This window comes from Onychomys torridus, chromosome 2 (genome assembly GCF_903995425.1).
Source record: "Onychomys torridus chromosome 2, mOncTor1.1, whole genome shotgun sequence".
NCBI classification, from domain to species: domain Eukaryota; kingdom Metazoa; phylum Chordata; class Mammalia; order Rodentia; family Cricetidae; genus Onychomys; species Onychomys torridus.
Window position 1 is genome coordinate 123,918,971 of NC_050444.1, and position 21,186 is coordinate 123,940,156.

The window sequence follows — 21,186 nt, forward strand, 5'->3', positions numbered from 1 at the left end:
AACTCACTATGTAAACCAGGCTGGCCTTGAACTCAAGAGATTCAGCAGCTGCCTGTTTCCCAAGTGCTGGGACTAAAGGACTGTAATCCCCTCCAGCAAGTTGTCTGCTAAGTTGTCTCAACTGCACAGTCCTCACAAGGCACCTGCTTTTTAACAAGCAGCCCGGGTGTGGTGGCACACACCCAAATTCTGGTTATTTGTCAGCCACCTTTGTAAAAAAAAAAATGCATTGGCAGGCGGCCATATTTATTTACTGTGTATAGCTGGATATTTGTAACAAAATATTTGTGGCCTGAAAAACCTACAATATTTATTACTGGGCCTTTTCCACTAAGTCTTAAGATGGAAAGCTACTGCCCTGTTACTTCCAAGGCTGTTGTAAGTCACTCAGGACTTTTTTTTTTGTTGTTTTTTTTTGAGACGGTGTCTCTGTGTAGTTTTGGTGCCTTTCCTGGAACTCACTTGGTATCCCAGGCTGGCCTGGAACTCAGAGAGATCTGCCTGCCTCTGCCTCCTGAGTGCTGGAATTAAAGGCGTGCGCCACCAACGCCCAGCGTCACTCGGGTCTTAATGAATACCCTCAAAGTCTGGGATTTCAATAAATGCTAACTACTGCTGAGAGGCAATGTAGCATAACGGGCTTTACAGCTTACAGAAAGGAGTGTAAACTCTAATTTCCACTTGTAAGCTCTGTGACATTAAACATGGCCCTTAACTTGAGGTTGAATGCTGTAGGCTCCACATTTCAGCTAGTTTCATCTACACTGGCTATGAGGCTAGGGCATGGCCCAGGGCAGCATTCCATCGGGCAGCTTCAGACACATCTGTGTTCTGTGAGCTGTGCCAAACTATAGCAGAACAAATTGTGCCAAACCTGTTAGTTCACAGGGTGCTACTTCATGTGGTTCCAATCTGCAATCCACAAGCAGATCTCAACGAGAGCAAAAGAGTTTATTTGAAAAAATTACTATGTATTGAAAATATACATTAGAAATGATTACAGACGTCCATAGCAGCCCCCTCCCCCACCACAAAAGTAGAAATATCTGCTTGCTATTCTAATGCCATAAGTAAATCCAAACCAGAAGACAAGATGACCACCAGCAGTCTCTCCTCATGTGCTGAGGTGAGGGGAGGCTGTCTGTCTGTCTGTGTCAGTCAGTAGGAGCTCAGCAAGCCCCAGTCTTCGGCGGCCAGACACACACACTTCTGCTTGGCCGACTGTGGTGGCGCCTTCTGCTCCTGCTCCGACTCCTCGAAAGCTCTCTTCTTGCTCTTTGATTCTTGGCTCAAAAGCGGCCCATGGCAGTCCGGAGCCTTCTCTCTATAGAACTGGAGTTTTCCAGAGGAGTTCATGTGGGTGTCTGCCAGGGGACATTTCCTTGAGGCTTCTGAGAGTGCTCGTTTCTGATCTGTAAGAATATCAAGGGCTAGTGTGAGTTTTCTGGGCTGGTGGGCTAGGGCCTGCCCACGCCTGACAGATCACCGCCTAGGACTAAGACAAGGCCCTAGGGTGGTCTGGGCTGAGTACCTGGCAGCAAGGGTGGTGGATGCCCTACCATGGCAGAGGGAGAGGTAGGGGCTTACTAGGTTTTAAGTGAGCCTAACTAATACCTCAAGAATCAATGTTCTCAACTAACTCTGAATAGAAAACAGAATGACACAGAAATAAATGTGTCAGTGTCAGGCATACCCTCAAAGCTCACAAGTTGTTGGCTCCCGATTTCCTTTCAAAACTGAGACTTGACTGTGCCCTCCGAGGCACATGATCTGCCCCTATAGTATCTGGTATTTCCCAGGATTCTTTTTTTTTTTTTTTTTGGGGGGGTGGTTTTCAAGACAGGGTTTCTCAGTGTAGTTCTGGCTGTCCTGGAGCTCGCTCTGTAGACCAGGCTGACCGCCTGCCTCTGTGGTGCTCACACTACAAGCTCTGATAAGGGAACGGTCTGTCTTAGTGGTCACACACAGACAATATTGCTACACTGACGTCTCCACAGAGAGCAGACAGGCTGAGTGTTTTAAATAGAGAACTTCTCACAGAAGTACTGAGCGGCCTTCCGAGGCTCTGCATCCTTCCGCTGCCGCACAGCTTCCACGCTCACTCGCTCCCACTGCAGAACGATCTAAAAGGAATTGGAAAGATTTGAACCCAAACAAAACCTTTTCTCCTCCCCCCTTGATCTCTTCCCTTTTTTCTCCTCTGCTCTGTCCTAGGGAGACAAGCACTATACTTTTGAGCTAGTCTTTGCTCCCTTTCCCAACACAAACCCATTGATAAATTTTGTTTATAAGAATCGAGTCAGACAGGACACACAAACACGATGGATCTATGGATCTGTGTGATTCACGCCACTCTGCTGAGCCCACTCTTTGCCAGTTCCATTCTTGTTCTAAGGTAGGAATCAACTGCTTGAATTGCACATCTTTAAACTAAACACTAAAATCTAAAATCTTGTTATAATACTTGCACATACCCCCAGACCCTTCTATGCCCTTATTATTATTATTACAAGTCTGTAATAACTCATCTCTATGTGTGTAGAATGCCCACATTTCTATATTCTCACAGTACTTCAATTTCTATTCTCAACTGTTACAAACATAATTTTATTTATTAGCTACTGCTAATTCTTTAGAAATTTGACTGAATATAAACTATACATAACAGAATGAAAAGTAAATGATCATTTCAACATATCTTGAGTAACAGGGATTTTGCATTTAATATTTCTTACTAATGGAATGTAACAATCATAATGACTGTAAATGAGGAAAAATACTTGCAGGATACAGAGCAGTTCAAGTATTAATAATACAGACCTAGCATGGTAGAGTACAACTGTAGTTCCAGAATTGTGAATCTGAGCCCAGCCTGGGATACACAGTGAGACTCAAGATACAAAGAAAAATCACAAACCATAAGAGCACATTTACTAGCCAGAGGGCCCTTAGCTTTAGATTTAATTTCTGGGTCTTGACCTGTTATACAGAGCTTAGTAACAGCATGCACACCACAGGGCTGTTATAAGGATTACAGGAAGGGTCTATCGCTGTCCACCATGCAGAAAGCACTTGGAACACATCAGTTATGGACCCTTCAATGATATTTCCTGGTTATAGAAAATGAGTACTGATCTAAGGGAAAGCCAATCAATTTGGTGATTTAGTAGGAAATAAAGACACGATCCTTCCACTAACAGAAATAGAAGGGTTAGCTGTGAATACAGAAAAAGAAAGCAAGTTTGGATAAACTGACTTCAAGTGCAGGAAGAAACTTGTAGATAATATTTGGGAATACATATGGTTTCTGACAGATGTGAGTCATCCTTTCAGGATTCTGAGAAACCTAAGATCACCAGAGGAGTAGACGTGTAAAAGAGAAAAGAAAGGAGGAATCAGCTAAGAGAGAAAAACCCTAAGGCATGGTGTTCATATTAAAAGTCACTGAAAGCCACAGAAGGTGAACACTGGTGACTTGGCAGCTTCCAGAGACGTTGAACGTACAGAAGAAAAGGCTAAAAGCAGACTGCAAGGGAAGGCAGCAAGAGGTCGAGAGCTGGGAACAGACAGAACACAGCTGCACTGGGCTGAGGAACTCACTCGAATAAGGATGGCTGACATCTACACACAGAAAGAAATCACCACCAGAGGGTGACACTGAGGATGTGGTGAGGAAGCAAGGGGAACATAGGAACTATGACACAGGAAGCTTGAAGGCCGTCAGGAACAGAACTGAAAGAAAAAAGAGACAAGCAAGGGCTCACCGCTGAAATAAACTGGCATAGCTGTTTCCTTTAGAAAGGAGGGAAGTAGAATGTGGTTGGAGAAGGAAAGGAATTTGGAGACAAAAGGAAGTGGGCTCCTGTTAGACAGCCTCCCTCTTCAAGATGGGTCAGGCTGGAGCTCCTGCAGAGGATTTAGGAGGAGGCCAGGAAAGCACCCTCTGAAGCCCTGGAGGTCCCAGGTGACGGCAGGAAGCCACACTGGCACAATCAACTTACTCTGAGGTCACAGTGTTGGGTGTTTTAATTGATCTTTACCAAACCCAAAGAGAAATCCTAGTTTTTTGAGTTTATGGGTCTGTTGGATCTATGAAGCAGAACTCTCCAGTCTCTGACTCCACAACCTATGCTCTTTCCCATGATCCTGGCTACCAACCTACAGGAGGTCTTGGCAAGAGACATGTGTCCAAGGTTTGTGGGTGCTACGGTGCAACCTGGGTTCTACTCTGACAGTTACTGCAACATGCCCAGTCTGAAACACCTGACACAGGTCTCCCTTCCTATGTACAGGGGTGATGACATATTCAGGCAGCTGGGCAGGTTCACCATCATGCCTTCTGCTCAGAACCAGGGAGGGACTCAGGACAAAGTCACCATGCTTCCACCAGGAAACAACAGTTAAGTGTCTGAAGGGGAAGGTGTCCCACACAGGTGAGCTGCTATCGACCTGGTACCTTCTGACTTCCTATTCAAGGCTGTACTTTACCAATCTGGAGAAGGGCAATATGAAGTCAAGAGAGTCAAAGCCCAGTTCTTTCACTGGCAAGCGTCAAGAGAAAGACCAAGAGGCTCCTCACTAAGGCTATGAAAAAGGAGAAAGAAATAAGCCCAAAAGAAAGGTAAGAGTCAGATTTGAACAGGTTACAGTGTGACACCAGTTAATTCTCTCTGGAGTACAGCTGTTAAGAGAGCAGTTGGGGGGGCGGGAGCGGGGAGGACAGGGGAACCCATGGCTGATGTATAAAAAATAAAAATAAAAAAAAAAGAAAGAAGAAAAAAAAAGAGAACAGTTAGATCAGATTTTCTTCTTCTTTTTTAATTTTTTTTTTTTTTTTTTTTACATAGCAAGCCATAATTTATTTATTTCCTGAATCATTTGTAGAATAAGGTAGCATTTGAGGCATGACGGCCGTCTACCAACCATAGCAGGGAAGTATGAAGATCCCACATCCAGTACTAACTCCTGAAGTCGATGAGTCAGTAACAGTCTGTCACCATTGCTGATCAAGGTGAAGACTACAACTGAGCCCAGGGTACCGAAATGATTAGTGCTTATTTAGGTACCTAGAGTACAAATGGAACGCTGTAGTGAAAAGCCTGGAGTACCTGGTCAGCCCAGCCCTCTGTTTTGCAGTTACTATGATCAAATTCCTTCAAAGGCACTTTGGAGTGAACAAGGCCTATGTGTGTCTGGAGCTTGTCCTTGACGGCTTTGATATCCTAGTGAGGGAGAAACACCAGAGACATGAATACATTTTCCAATTCTTACTTGCTTTTAGTAGCAAAGACCACCATAAATTAGGTGTGGTGGTACACACTTGTAATTCCAATACTAGGGAGACTGAGGCAGGATGATCATGAATTCCAAACAAGCTGAGCATGGTGACATATGCCTGTGACCCCAGTATTCAATAAGCTAAGGATTGCCATGAGTTTGAGGCCAGCATGGGATACATGGGAAATTCAAGCCTAGGAAAGAGTACATAATAACACTGTATCTCAAAAAAGCAAAACAAAAACAAAACAAGACCATCATAAATACTAGCTCTTCCTAAACACCAATTAACAGAAGCAAAATATCAAATCATAATCTGTAAAATGAAAGAAACCCAAAGCCTTACCTTTAGCCCTGTTCCAGAGATATCTAAGCAGTTCAGTTTTCTAAAAGAAAATAGGTATCCAATGCCAGCATCTGTGATCTCAGGGTTACCTAGGTATCAAAAATAGGGTAGCACTCTGTCATAACTGCTGGTAAACCCCCATAGTAAACTCAGGAAAAAAAAACAAAAACAAACAAAAAAACTGCCCAGATAACAATAGGCTATAAAGTACAGAATGTGTGACTTGTACAGATTTGCAAATTCAATATAAGGGTTTTCTTTTCTCTGCTTACAACATGAAGCGGTCACACTAGACCCTTCACAGCTCCAACTGTCTAGGATTTGGATGAGCAGAAGAATATACATATATGATCAAACTGTCAGCCCAAATAGTCCATTGGCGCTGCGTGAAACCAATGAAATGGTTCCTATGTTCTGCTCATCACCATTTCACATCTGAAGTCAAGGTATCCGTGTTTAGTTTAAAAAGACTTCCAAGGCACTTTCAAACAAAGGGACTACTCCTCTAACTTTCTTGTCTTCCTCCAGAAGCTTTTCTTATATATCACCTTCTCACATCAGAGAATGCTGCTTTAGCCATTTCCTCTAGGAATGCTATATACTGTGCCAGCTATGCAGCAGATACTCAAAATGTATTTACTGAGGAGGTAACTTCCCTGGAGAGGTACTCCAGGGGATTCAATAATGTTACTACTGTACAGAGGCCAAATCTAAGGCTCAGAGAAGTCAAATAACTTGGCCAAGGGCACAAGACTTCTCTGCCCTTGCCTCTGCAGTTTCCACACACTGGGAACCAACCTACCTTGCCACAGACCATTACTGGACTCTCAAACTGCTGACTTCCTAACACTGGAGTCAATGGATCTGGTTAATCTTTTTTCTTTTCTTTTTTTTTTTTTTTTTTGATACTGAGTTTCTCTGTGTAACATCACTGGCCATCCTGGAACTCACTCTGTAATCCAGGCTGGCCTTGAACTCACAGAAATCTACCTGCCTCTGTCTCCCAAGTGGTGGGATTAAAGGTGTGTGCCACCACTGCCCAGAGGATCTGGTTAATCTTAAATAACTACAAGAGTGGATTTATTCAGCTTCTTGTTAGATAAATACTGATGAAAAGAAGCTAAATGACAGACACCATGGACCAGAGACTCAAAGTACAGCAAATGTCCTATGTATGCTCTTAATGTGACAGAAGGCTAAGAGTTGGCTAAACACTAAGTGACATGGGAAATCTGGAAAGCCTTTTCCTCCCTGCAGGAAGTGTGATAAGATGCTCAGGGCACTGGGCCAGGAGTCATGAGCTGCTGGCTTCAGTCCTGTTTCTAGACTGCTATGGCTCCTAGAAGGTCAGCTTGCCCTGTATCCTCTCAAATGAGGGGTGATGACCTAAGGCCATTCTTCTCCAGACATTACTACCCGTAACTTACAAGATAAGTCTAAGAGCGTTAGATTCTCCAGGCCTCTTTTCATCACTCTTACGGGAGCTGTCATTTTCCGAATGCCCGCATCAGACAAGCAATTATCCTTCAAATGGAGCTGAGTTACACTAGAGAAACAAATCCATACAGAGTATCACTAAAATGCTATTTGAGAACATGCTTTGAAACATTTCACTTAAAACATAAAGTATCACCATCTCCAAATATTATAAAAGTCCACCCAAATCCTACTAAGCTCTTACGTTTTCAACCGTCCTTTCTTGCTGCTGCTGTTCTTGAACTTTGGTAAATTTTTAAAAATAATTTTATGTGTTCAGTGTTTTGCCTGCATGCACGTCTGTGCACCATGTGTGTACCTGATACCAGGAAGCTAGAAGAGGGCAAAGAATCCCCTGGAACTGGAATTATAGATGGTTGTGAACCACTATGTGGGTGTTGGAATTGAACCCAGGTCCTCTCCAAAGCAGCAAGTACACTTAACCACTGAGCTATCTCTCCAGTCCCAAATTCTTTTTTTTAAAGATTTATTTATTTATTATATATACAATATTCTGCCTGCATGTGTCCCTGCAGGCCAGAAGAGGGCACCAGATCTCATTATAAGTGGTTGTGAGCCACCATGTGGTTGCTGGGAATTGAACTCAGGACCTCTGGAAGAGCAGTTGGTGCTCTTAACCACGGAGCCATCTCTCCAGCCCCCCAAATTCTTGTTACATATATTTATTTTGTGTGTGTGGACACTGGGAGGGATGCATATGCCATGGTAAAAGTGTGGGGGTCAGAGGACCACTGTGGGAGTTGGTTCTCTCTCTACCATGTGGAATCTAGGGATGAACTCAAGTCATCAGGCTTGGTGACAAGTGACTTCACCCACTGAGCCAGGTGTCCAGCCTCAATTTTTATCTCTTGCTGTAATAAACTAGGAATGGACAAATAAGGGACAACATTTTTCAAGCCTGATGGTTTCAATAAAGGTTATTTAGAAAAAAGAACAAATCAATTATCTTTCCTAAGCATTATCCAATCCATATTGTTATACCAAGTAAACAGAGGTTGAAAGTATTTTAGAAAAACAATTATTAAATAAACACAGGAAACTAAGTGGCATTCCTTAAGATAATACCATTGGATCATCCTTTTCAAAATAAAACAATCATTTAAAGTGACAGCAGGCTGGTACCTAGACAGAGCCTCATTGGTCAGATGTTCCAGAAGTTCATGCTCATCTCCAAGCTTGCAACATGAAAGATCCAGGCGGGTCAGCTCCCGGAAAGACTTAATCTCTTCAAGTTTTTCTGCAATCACCAAATACCTGTGCAGTTTGGAGAGCAATCAATAGCTTCTCTTTATCTTTTAGAACTTTCCATTTGTGACCCTGTGTCACAGTCAACATGCCATCATCCCAGAGTACCATGTAGTAAGCTCACATCACTGATGACTGCATCACATGGGTTGGGCTAATCAATAAATACCTTGAAAGACTTTGTACATGATGGTGAATAAACATTCTGAATAAACAGAAGTATATGAGCAAAGGCAAGCCACAAGAAAAAACATAGTTTGTAATTAGTCAGACCTTAGTGGTAGTGCCGGGATTTCACTGGGAATTTCCAAACTCTTTAGTATACTACAAATTTCAATTGCTCATTCCTTCTTTTCTTTTGAGGAAGGGTCTCACTTTATAATCTAGGCTGGCCTTGAACTCCTAATCTCCTGCCTCAATTATAGGCATGAGCCCTAGCTTTAATCTGCATAGACTCAAAAATATTTCAAAAGCTATCTAGCAGATTGTATTTTATCTTCCTACTGAAACTCAAGCTTGAGCACCTGTCCACACCACTGGAACCCTGTTACTCTAACTACTGGGGAAGTATGTGGCAGCATGACTCTCCTTCATGACACTGGAGCACCTTGCCAAGCGGCTTTCAGGAAGCAGCAGGGCGGCCTCTGGAGAGGAAAGATCAAAATGGCATTCTATGGCCTGGCTGGGTTCTGCCCTGCCTTTTAGTTCTTCATCGATTTCTAATGAGGTCGGTGGGGAAAATGAAAGGGATTTGATACGACAGGAACAGGAGAGAAGGAGTTCCTAAGATACCAGGGAAGCCTGACAGTGCAAGAGCATCTACTTCCCATCTGCTACCCTCTTGGAGGTCTGAAGTTTCTACACAGAAGAGTATGCTAGGGTTAGCGAGAGTACAGCTCTCTCACTCAGCAGGATCTTCACTGCCAAACCAGGATGGATACTCAGAAGGGAAGAGTGGGGTCAAACTCTTTCCTTCCTATAGCCAACTGAAATTACTGCTACTCAAACTGACCTACTGAGTAGACGGTTCGAGGTACTGGGACCCTCTTTAAATTGAAAAGTTTAATATGACCGGAGACAGCTGCTCATCCTGGGACACAAGAAAGCTTGCTTACTTACTCAGACTGCTAAGGTTGCACTGTAAATAAAGCTGTTTTCTACCTTCCAATCACAGTATTGAAGTGTGTTAATGGGAATTTAGGGGATTACTGGCAATTAGAGAAAGGAAAATACACATCCTTACATCAATTACCAAAAGATTTTTAATAATTCTGAAATAAGGGTGAAGAACATGATACTGTGTAATGTGATTAAGAAACATTACGGGCCAGGTGGTGGTGGTGCATGCCTTTAATCCCAGCACTCGGAAGGCAGAGCCAGGCAGATCTCTGTGAGTTCAAGGCCAGCCTGGTCTACAAAGCGAGTTCCAGGAAAGGTGCAAAGCTACACAGAGAAACCCTGTCTCGAAGAACAAACAAACAAACAAACAAACAAAAAGAAAAGAAAAGAAAAGAAAAGAAAAGAAAAAAAGAAACATTACGGAACTCAAGGCTAAGGAGCAACATTCTAGGCACAGACAGTAAGTACTAAATGCTAATCTAGGACATAAGGCTCCAGATTCTTGTTTGCAGCTAGTATTCCAAACGACCTTCGAAGGCCCACACAGTAGAGAAACAACACAGCACATACATGTCAGAGGCCTGAGTTTCAATTCTTTTTACTGTATTGTGGGCAGAGAGAGAGAGAAAGAGAGAGAGAGAGAGGGAGGGAGATGGGGGTGGTGAGAGAATGAGAGGAGTTGGTCCTTCCATGTTTATGTGGGCTGCAGGGGTCAAACTCCAGTTGTCAGGCTTGAATCATTGGGAGGTAAGTGCCTTTCTTTACTCACTGAGCCATCCTGCTGGCCCCAGTTTGTATTCTAACAGCTTTAATTTCTTGCTCCATCACTTAACCCTTCTGAGCTTCAGTTTTTCCAGCTATAAACTGCATCTTCCCATTCTTTCTTTCCAGAATTATTAAGAAGTACATGGCATCCTATGGACCACCTTTAAATAGTGACTATTACTACTTGATTAACATAGGATGGTATTCTAAGGAAAATACACTTGCTCTCTATGACCATTAGGATTAAACTACGGGGAGGAGAGTTTGGTGCAGCTGGAGCCCAGCTGCAAAGACACTGCTTCTCTTTTGGCAGGCAGCTTCTGGCCTAACACCAAGACCACAAACAAGTGTCTCACCTGCCTGATTCTCTTACTTTCAATTATTTTCTTAAAGTCCTTCCCCTTGGCCTGACCCTTTGTGTCAGTACATCCTCTGCCGCAGCAGCTCTGGGGTGCAAACACATCCCCACAGCTGCTGTTCTCTGATGTTCTTCTGGGTAGTCACTGAAAACTCATTTGTACCTGAGTAAAAATGCAAAGTTTGGAATCACTTTAACAAAACACAATCCAAAATATTATGCTGAAAATGTTCCCTATATTCTATTATAAACATATGCTCATAAGGTAAATGGGGAAGAGATTAAGAAACTACAAAAGTACAAAGAAAAAATAAAACCAGACATTAGGTTTTCTTTCAACAATATACAAAAATATTTTCAAAACAAAATTTAGGGTTAAAATAAAAAAAATTTAAGTCATCCCAAATTACCCTGAATTTAATCATTAGTACATGAAAAAAATTAATTAATTTTTTTTTTTGAGACAGGGTTTCTCTGTGTAGCTTTGCGCCTTTCCTGGAACTCACTCTGTAGACCAGGCTGGCCTCGAACTCAGAAAGATCTGCCTGGCTCTGCCTCCCGAGTGCATCGCCCAGCCAAAAAAACAAAAATCAATGTTTTAAAAAATGGAATCTGGCCTGGTGTGGTGGATCATGCCTTTGATCTAAGCACTCAGGAGGTAATAAAGTCAGGTGAATCTCTATGAGTCCTGGCCAGAATGGCCTACAAAGTGAGTTCTGGGACAGCCAGATGGAAGACAGAGAAACCCTGTCTCAAAACAACAAAAAATGGAATATGGCCAGCAAGATGGCCTAGTGGGTAAAGCACTTGCCATTAAGGTCTCAGGACTGAAGTAAAATACCTGAGATCTATGTCAATACTCTAGTCTCAATGTGTGTGCAGCACATTGTACATACCATGGTACACATGTACCTACTCACACATATAGTAACAGTTTTCTAAAAAGTCCATTTGCAGCTGGGCATGGTGATACATGCCTTTATCACAGCACTGGGGAGGCAGAGGCAGGCGGATCTCTGAGTTCAGGACCAGCCTGGTCTTCAGAGTGAGTTCCAGGACAGCCAGGGCTACACAGAGACACCCTGTCTCAAAAAACCAAAATAATAAAAAAAAAAACCCATTTGCCTAAAAAAATGTTTTAAAATCATAGAAATGGGGTTTTGCTACATAGTTGTTTGGTCATGTACTGGTTCTACAGCTTACTCAAACTCACTGCAATCTTCCTGCCCTCAGCCTCTTGACTGCTGGGATTATAGGTGTGAATCACTATGCTTAGGTTCATTTTTCTCATCTATCACATTTTCAACATTTTAATACATCATTTAAATTATCTTAGAATATTATCTTAACTTCCTTATCTGACTGTACCATAATCTGCTTAGCAAATTCTCTAGCTTTCAGCTTTTCACTGCTACAAATAATATTGTTATTACATTGAAGAGATTTTTAAAATAATTATTATTTTTTTTCTTTTTTGAGATGAGATCTCACTATGTAGCCTGGGCTGTCCTAGAACTCCTTATGTAGCCCAAGCTGACCTGGAATTCATGCCTGCCTCTGTCTCCTGAATGCTGGGATTAAAGGTATGGGATACCACGTCTAGATTAAGTTACTTTTAAGCAAGACCTCACTATGTAGCCCAAGCTGGCCATGAACTCCTCAGCCTTCTGCTTCTGCCTTGTGAGTGCTACAACTGCAACTGTACGCCATCATGACTGTGCTGTGGATATCGCTCTGTACAAATAAAATGCTGTTTGGCCAGTGGCTAGGCAGGAAGTATAGGCGGGACAAGAGAGAAGAGGATTCTGGGAAGTAGAAGGCTAGAGAGAGACACTGCCAGCCGCTGCCATGAGAAGCAACATGTAAAGACACCGGTAAGCCACAAGCCACGTGGCAAAGTATAGACTAACAGAAATGGGTTAATTTAAGATAGAAAAGGTAGATAACAAGCAGCCTGCCATGGACATACATTTTGTAAGCAATATAAGTTTCTGTGTGCTTTCTTGGTTGGGTCTGAGCATCTATGGGCCTGGCAGGTGAGAGAGATTTGTCCTGACTCTGGGCCAGGCAGGAAAACTCTAACTACATGACTGGGCTCACAAGAGAGGCTCTTTCTTCTGTCACGTGTGTTTCAGCTCCTGTCTTTGCTTGAAGCCCAGAAGAAAGAAGAGAAACAACAAGGTTGACTCCTCTCCCTGTGTAACATCATCTGTAATAATCACCTTCTTGGAGCCCAGATTTCCCCTGTAATGCTACTTTATAGGATGGTCATCATACCTGCCAAGATAGTCTTAATAAGTAGAATTATGGGCCAAGAATGGTGATGCATGCCTGTACTCTCAGTCAGAGAAGGAGGAGGAGGATCAGCCATGATTTTGAGGCCAGCTGGATTTACATGGAGGTGCAAGCACAGCCTCACAGTGAGACCTTGTCTCAAAAACCAAAGCAAACAAATAAAGTGAACCATTGGGTGAACAAGTTGTGTGGCTGTTTTTAGGGCTCTCTATACTGCCAAACTACTTTCCAGAAATGTTACACTTATTTTGGTACTGGAGCTGTTACATTATTTATATGCTCATCAAATGTGAATTAGTGATATTTTCACAATCTAACCGATCAGACTACAGAATAATAGGGACAAATAGCATTTTCAAAACCATGGGAAACATTTAGGCTGTAAAAATACTGGGGAAAGTAAGGAAGTAGAATACCAGTTGAAGAGCTTATGCTCTCAAGTGAATAAAACTATGTATTTGAATATTATTGCTGTGGTGGGATTATAAAAAATTTAATTTTAGTCTTATATATTCTCAAATATGGAATTTCTATACATAATTTTTATTTTTTACCTTTCTAATTTTCTACAATAAACATAAATAACTTGAAATAAAAGTGAAGAAGTGAGGCACTACAAGGCGGCCCATGCCTATAATAGCACCCAGGAGGCTAAGGCAGGAGATTGGCAGTATAGGCCAACTTGAGCTAGTACAAGATCCTACCAAGGAAGGAAGGAATGGGGTGGGGTGGGGGATAAAATGTGGAATAAACTGGCTTTGTCACTTAGCAAGAGAAGTGTTTTCTTTACACTGGCAGCAGTCCCATGTCCTGCCACAACTGAGGCCATAGCAGACAGAGCTTTCAGGAAATGCCTGCTTCATGGAAGTCCAAGGTTCTGCTCTGTGTGTCCTTAGGCCTTGTCTTTTTAGAGCAATATGTGACCTGACCTTGGGTGAAATCATAAACTCCATGACCCAACTAAATAAGACTAGTTATGTTTTTCTTCATGTTTTATGAGTTTTATCTTGTATTTTCTGGGATGGCTTTCTCTCTTTTACTGTATACCTTTTGTTTGACCTCATTTTATAGGTCATATTTATCTTAATGGTAAATTGGTGGGCTGGGGAAATGTGTCTCAGAACACTTAACTCATATAAAAAAGATCTGGATAGGATCTTTAGAACCACACACACAAAAAATGAACTAACAGCAAACTGCCTTTTAATCACAAAAAACTCCAGATGGTACGTTACAAAACTAAGTCTAAAATACTGATTATAAATCATAAATGAGTTTCAAATTGTAAAGAAAGGTACATAGGTATATGAAGCATGCAGTCTTGTATATTTTCAATCTGACAAACTAGAAAGCCAAGAAAGAGAGAAAGAGAGAGAGAGAGATATGTAAATGTTCAGAGTATCTCTTTAGTAATCAAAAAGAAAAAAAGACAGTGACTGGTCTCTGGGAGAGGAACCAGGAAAAGAGAAAGATGTTACACTCTTCTCTCTTGTGCTCTTGTTTGAACTGTTTGCTGGGGTATGTTCTACTCTTTTAAAACTAGTAGATGTTCTCAAAGTTTTCTTAAATGACAGTGAAATAAGTATTTTAACTGAATACACAAAAGTATAATACCAAAGGCAAGTCAGTCACAAAAGAAAAATCTGCTTTGTAAGGAGACAGGTCTGGGTGCTGGTAACTTACCTGAGCATTTCTAAACTTTAGGATATTTGAAATTATAATCACACATTTTTAAATGTTACTTTTTAGTCTAATACTCAATATCTAGTATTCTTAAAACTGAAACAGGATCAAGAATTCTGAGTACTAACCTTCACATTCCCAATGGTATACTAAGAGATATTTGGCAGATCATATCTTGTCTTTCATATCTTGTCTGTATTCTCTTATGGCAAAAGTTGACTCCAAGGGAGCATGACGGTATACACTTGTACTTAAAAAGGTGAGGAGGACGACAGTTTGGGCCCAATTATGTTTTGTTATTTGTTTTGTTTTCTGAGACAGGGTTTCTCTGTGTAGCCCTGGCTAGCCTTGAATCTACTTGCCTCTGCCTCCCGAGAGCTGGGATTAAAGGCATGTATCACCACCACCAGGCAAGTCCAATTGTTCTATACCAGCCTGGGTAATATAGCAAGACCATATCTCAAATGGGGGGGAAAAAAAGGAAAAGAAAAGAGAGAGAGAAGTTGGTTGCAAAGTATTTTTATCTATTGAAAGAGATGTGGCAGTCACCTAATCCTTACAGAACATTTTCAAAATAGGGCTAAATGTTGTAGGAAAAGAGGAAAGACAGTCAGTGATTTTCCCCCTCCCTCAAAATGGCCTATACTTTTAATGTTTAAATTTGAAATTGAAAGTACTGCCTGTTGGCAGAGTTTATGAGCCCACTAAGCCTGGAGCTTGACTGGATAAACATATCCACTGAAGTACTCGAATATCCTAATGAGAATACCCACCTGTTTCTTAAGCACAGTGAGCAAAGCACCAGACTCCCATAGGCCTCAGTGAACTTCTGTAAGGCCCTGAGCCCTGCACCTGGCTCTGTGAATTTCTGTCTGGCTTCAGCAGCAGAAAATAGCTTTTCAGCAATCTGCTCAGGAAAGCCAATAAGGGAATCAATGTGATCAACATTGTCAGAGATGAAGCCCAACACCAGGCTGAAGAGGGATTTGGCAGAGTAGCGTAGATTCCCCTCACGGGTGTATGTGAAGATGAAGTGATCAGTCTTCTCTTTCTGTGCAGTGTCTTCCCTGTTCATGCACAGTTCCACAGAAAAGCCTTTGGGAAAGAGTCTGAAAGGCCGTGGCTTCTGCAGGCTGTTCTTAACACCATCCAGAGCCAGATTGACCATGTGTAGCTGCCCATTTTCACGAACATAGACAGGCCCTGGATCCACGTGGGTTTGTGAGTTGAGGTAGTAAGCCATTGCCTTGATTTCAACTGTAAAAGCAAATCCAATTAAAATGTTATCTGCAACATGAACTTCACCTTGCTATGCCCACAGCTTTATGGTAAAAGCAAAACTCACCAGGTGCTGAGAACTTTGTCACTATGAGGCACCCACTGTTTCTACCTGAAGTGCCTCTTCTGCACTGTTCTCACGACTTAGTAATCTACTCATCTTTCAGAATTTTAAGCTCAATTTTCATTTCTAAAATTCACTCGGAAGTTACTAAAAATGCCAGCAACAATTCTTTCACAAGTAAAGTCACAGCAGCAGTTTCTGTTAGCAGAGCAATAGGAACATCCTAAATGTCCAACACTGAAGTGTTAGAAAATAAAGTATATACTCCATTTTATCAGGTATTATGAAGCCATTGAAATGTTGCAATTACAACTGTCTACACACAGAAAAGAAGATAGAAGTAAGTAACTCCCTTGCTACTCTGGCACCGTCCACACAGCTCTTTGTTGCACTTGGCTCACTGTCCTATTGATTTGCTTCTGGGCCCGTCTTTGCTGTTTTGCACACAGAGAAAAAGACCACATTTAATTCATCCAGACTCCGTAACAGGACTCTGGCACATTACAGCCTCTGGGGAGAATATTACGGAACTAGTTTAGTTCCATAAGCCTTAGGTAAACCACAAGCAACAGGATGTTGAATTTACAAGTAAAGACCCCCCCCCAAAAAAAAAAGGCTAAATAAAGTTATAGTCCTTGAGAGTGTCAGATCTATTCAGGTTCTGTTAGAGTACTCTGAGATAAGTTAAAAAAAAAAAAAAGCAGTTTAGTGTTTCTTCAGTCATGTTGGTGACATTATGCACCCAAGAATTAATTGTAAAAAATATTTGTTTCCTTAGATAAATGAGATTTCAAATTACATGAGAAACTGCTATGTTAAGTAAAGTGAAGGCATCAGATTATCACTTCTGCAACAAGAAAGGAAAGAACATGAATTTTAATACAATGTAGGCCTGTCAGTATTTCTAAAGGACTTTTTGGTCCTTTCTGATTGACTTTTAAAGTGAACTCAGCTTCTGTAGCAGTGCCTACAATGTCACCCTGAAGCCACTTACAAGTGTCAGCAAACAATTAAGTGAATGACAAAAATGCTGAGTCTCTGGAGATCAAACAATGATCCTTTTTGTGGGAGTCACTACTATCCATTTTTCTTCCGAGAATAATTATGCGTATAAAGTACAGCAGAAAAGAGAGCCCAGCCTAGCCCTGGAGCCTCATCCTTTCTGGCTCATCCACTATGTCCTACTCTGTGGCCCTGCCAACACTAAAGGGGTAAACTGGCCACTCACTCGACCCATTGGAATGGGCTTAGTTTACTGCCTTTGGTTGTTATGCCTGACCTAGCTATTTCCTGCCCATCTTTAACATTCAGCTCAACCATCACTCACCATTCTCCTGGGAAACTTCTCCAACCCCTGTACCAGTCCATGCCTGTCTTGTTTTCCCAGAGCACCCAGTGTTTCCTACTACACAACACTTAGCACTATGTACTATGTTCACTTGTATCCAAACTGTGAGTTCTTTGAAGGAAAGGCACTTGATTTATCTCTTAGTCAGGCCTAACACGGTGCTTAGTACTGAGTAAGCACTCAACAGCTATGTGCTGAAATGCATGAGACCTCAAAGGGGCAGATTTAGTGCTCTGATACTGTTGCTAGGAGCCAGCTCCTCTTCCAGGCAACAGCTGCAAGCTCCTCCCCCCACTTGTCAGCCCTTCTGCAGGTGGTAGAAGCAGAGCAGATGATGGGGCTGTATTGCTACTGGTACTACCAAGGGAGAAAAACAAAACAACTCAAGTAAAAATCAGTTTAAAAAAAGTCTTGCAGTAGTGCCAGCTCTAACCCTCCATGCTCTTCTCTTGCCAGCATTCAGAGTCTGCTGCTGCTGAAGAGATGCCCCCTCCCATTTCTTTTAAGCACTTCTTTCAGCAGGGGCAAGAAGTATTTGGCCCCTTCAATCTCACAGACCTTAATCCTAACCAGGAGAAAAAGAAAACATCCTTTGATCTTTAATCTTTAAGAGTAGATCTTCAGAAGCCACTCCACCTAAGTATCAGAAAGTAGGTATTAGGTACGGTCCGAAAAAAAAATTACTTGATACTCAGACAAAAAATAAAAAAATAAAAAGTATAAATGAGTGAATAAAGGAAAGAAAACGTTTTATCATTATAACCATTTGAGAGCGTCCTGAACTTACTATACAGTCCACACTGGTTTCAAACATATATGCACTGCTCTCAATCCTCATCTCTAACAATAACCTTCCACAAACTCTGGAGTAAAATGAACGAAGGGATGACAAGAATTCATGAAAATTAGGAGTGTGATTCCATCCAGCAGAGGGCACAAGTAGGTTGGGACCAGAGTGTGGATGCTAATCCCTTACTCTGCCCCAAATCCTGGCAGCTTTACCTTCTAAGAATCATTTTCAAAAAAAGGGAGCAGTTCTGACTATATCATATCTTTAGACTAGCCCTCAAATTGTATTCCTTTAAATGACAAAAAAATAAAAAAATAAAAAATTCAGCATTTCCTTAAGAGTAAATCTACATCATTTGTCCAGGCAGTACTCCAAGGCTTTGCTTTCTTCAATTATAGTATTTGAAGAACTACCCTTAGTTAGAGATTCATGGTACCTTTTTTCTTTCTTTCTTTCTTTCTTTTTAAAGCATCCTGCAGTCTCCCAATAAGGCACTTCCTGAAGTTTGTGAGGTACTATAAAATGACCTAAGGATTCAATGAATGAACTTTCAACTTTAAGAACCATAAAGGGTAAACCTTCTATACTGGATATTGTTCACAGTAGCCTATTACAAACTGACCCCTTAAGAGTCCGAGCCTTGCCAGGCTGTAGTGGCGCACGCCTTTATCCCCCGGCATTCGGGAGGCAGAGGCAGGCAGATCTTTGCGAGTTCGAGGCCAGCCTGGTCTACCAAGTGAGATCCAGGAAAGGCGCAAAGCTAACAGAGAAACCCTGGGGGGGGGGGAGGGCGAGCCTTTTCTTGCTTGGGGGAGGGTACTCATTCAAACTGGAAAATTAAGATAATAGCTATCTGTAAGAATAACAATGTCCAGTGTAGATCTCTTGTAGCTCTACATCAGACTATCAGTGACAGGCAGTCTGGTGGTCTTCCAGCCTACCACAGAGAAGCAGCTCTGTGCCCTAACCTAACAGCATACAAATACACACAATAGTGCATTACCATAGGTGACACTAAAGGTAGCACAAGCACATCATTTCTTCAAATAAATGAAACACAGCCTTAGTACATTAAAAGTTCAATTCTCTACAACTTCTTTAAGTGAGAGACAAGATAAAATAATTGATAACTAAACATGACAGTTTCTTAAACCTTAAAGCCAGTTTACAAGCAAAAAGCATAATAATTATCCCAGTCAGGTGAACAGGGAGAGAGAAGAGAGAAGGCAACAGGATAATAGTGTTTAAACTGTGAGCTGAGTCTCTGGTTAATTTGAAGGGGGGAAAAACCCCAACAAAATCAAAACGAACACCCAACCTTAGTAGACAGGTTAACAATCTCCTAAATAGGCCAAAGAATGACCAATGTTAATGACACCAGATGTGACTGAAAACTCCGATTTATTGTGTACCTACCAGCTGGCAAGCACTGTTAGATACAACATAAAATGATGTCATGCAGTCACTGATCCTATGAGGTCAGTACAGTCTCTTAATGGATGAAGAGTCTCAGAGAAATGAAGTAACTTACTTAAGGCTCACAACTGCTGAGTGACACAGCCTGGATTCAATCACAGGGCTGTAGGACTCCAAAGCACAAGATCTTTCCACTTGCATGATGCTGTACCTCAAGAATAAAAATATGACACCCAACCTTAAAAATGTTTTCAAAACACTCCAAACTAATCTCACCGGCCATCTGATCTCTGTGGTACTCACACACTGGCTCAAAGTGGGGGTTAGGCGGGCGGGGGATATATCAGAAAACAGAAACAGTGGTCATCTGAGGAACGAGTGGGTGGAAACAGACCCAGGGCTGTCTTAAGGATGAGGCGTTCCTCCTCCTCTCTGCCAGGGCAGAAATCCGCCATATCCACACACCAGGAAAACATCTGTCAACCCATGACCTTCATCTCAAGACTGCAGACACCTTTGGTTCTTTTGAAAACGGAGTGGCCTTTAAAGACTTTTTCTTGACATACATCCGAAGAGAAAGTAGTTCTAAACTATCTCTAATCAACCGACAATCCACTTTCATTGTTGTGTCACCGCCATTATTCAATTTGCCACCACTTCTTTTTTCTTTTCCCCTGTAACTTGCACTTCCCTACCTGCTCTCTCCCCCAAGCTGCAGAAACTCACCCCAGGCCCCGACTTTCCCCAAGAGCAAGCCGATCGCTCCACGTCTCCACAGCTTTCCATACAAAATAAATAAATAAATAATCAACCCCCCCATTCTAACTTTGCCGATTCACCACCCCCAGGTCTTCCACCCATCTTCCTCTCACACCTCAGACTCTTCTGTGCCCCTCAAAATTCGGCCCCGGACCGGGCCTCCAGACTCAACCCCACCTCCACCCGCCTCCCCGCGCCCTCTTCAGCCCCCTTCCTCGCAGCACCGGGGTTCCTCTGGGCACCCCGGTCTCTCCACCTCCTGCCCGGTTCTGCGTCTCCCCCCTTCTCAACCCCCTTTCTTCACGCCTCCCGGTGCCCAACTTCACAATCCACAGCCTCCCCTAGTTTCCTCCCTGCCCCCAGGCCCCCCCCCCCCCCCGGCTCCGATCCCAGCCCCTGCCCTCGGTGCACGCCTCCACCCCGTTTCTTTACCCCCCTCCCCAGCTCCCCCCAAGCCTCTCCCCAAGTCCACCCAAGCTAAACGCGTGCCCCCTCCCGCCCGGAACCCTCATTCTCACCCTCACACTCACCGCACACACCGCCGGCCCCACCCTCCAGCCCACCTCCGACACCCTCCCACCTCTCCCTCCGCGGGCTCCACCTCGTCCCTAGGGCCTTCCCCTCCCCCAGCCCCTCACACTCGGCCCGCCCCCGCCCCCACGCGCTGCCCGCGGCTCGGCGAGCGGCCCTGCCCGCGGCCGCCACCTACCTGTGCCCCTGCCCGGGGCAGCGAGCGGCAGCACCTCACCGGTGGCTCCTTCCTCCTCCACAGCGCGGCTGACCAGGAAGCGGCTCGGCACCTAGGCCACAAAGCCCGTGAGGGTGGGACACACACACACACACACACACACACACACACACACACACACACACACACACACACACAGAGGGTGGCAAGAGGGAGGAGCTGGGGGCGACCTGGCGCCGCGGGACCGCGGGACCAGCG

General features: G+C 43.1%; 1 protein-coding gene across 5 annotated transcripts; it reads right to left on the bottom strand.

The window, feature by feature from the left end:
* Positions 1-941: 941 nt before the first annotated feature.
* Positions 942-21,106, bottom strand: Lrrc42 (leucine rich repeat containing 42). 5 transcript variants are annotated; one of them, XM_036179473.1, is made up of 9 exons: positions 20,950-21,106; positions 19,597-19,692; positions 15,359-15,842; positions 8,243-8,374; positions 7,051-7,169; positions 5,624-5,712; positions 5,109-5,222; positions 2,039-2,123; positions 942-1,412 (listed from the first exon to the last, which is right to left on the bottom strand). In XM_036179473.1, exons 3-9 carry the CDS (start codon positions 15,826-15,828, stop codon positions 1,159-1,161), a joined length of 1,263 nt encoding a protein of 420 aa, XP_036035366.1. In that variant the 5' UTR covers positions 15,829-15,842; positions 19,597-19,692; positions 20,950-21,106; the 3' UTR covers positions 942-1,158. The 5 variants fall into 5 exon arrangements, with proteins under 5 accessions (XP_036035366.1, XP_036035365.1, XP_036035367.1 ...); XM_036179472.1 differs by lacking the exon at positions 19,597-19,692; XM_036179474.1 differs by lacking the exons at positions 19,597-19,692; positions 20,950-21,106 and adding an exon at positions 20,771-20,793.
* Between the last annotated feature and the right edge of the window lie 80 nt (positions 21,107-21,186).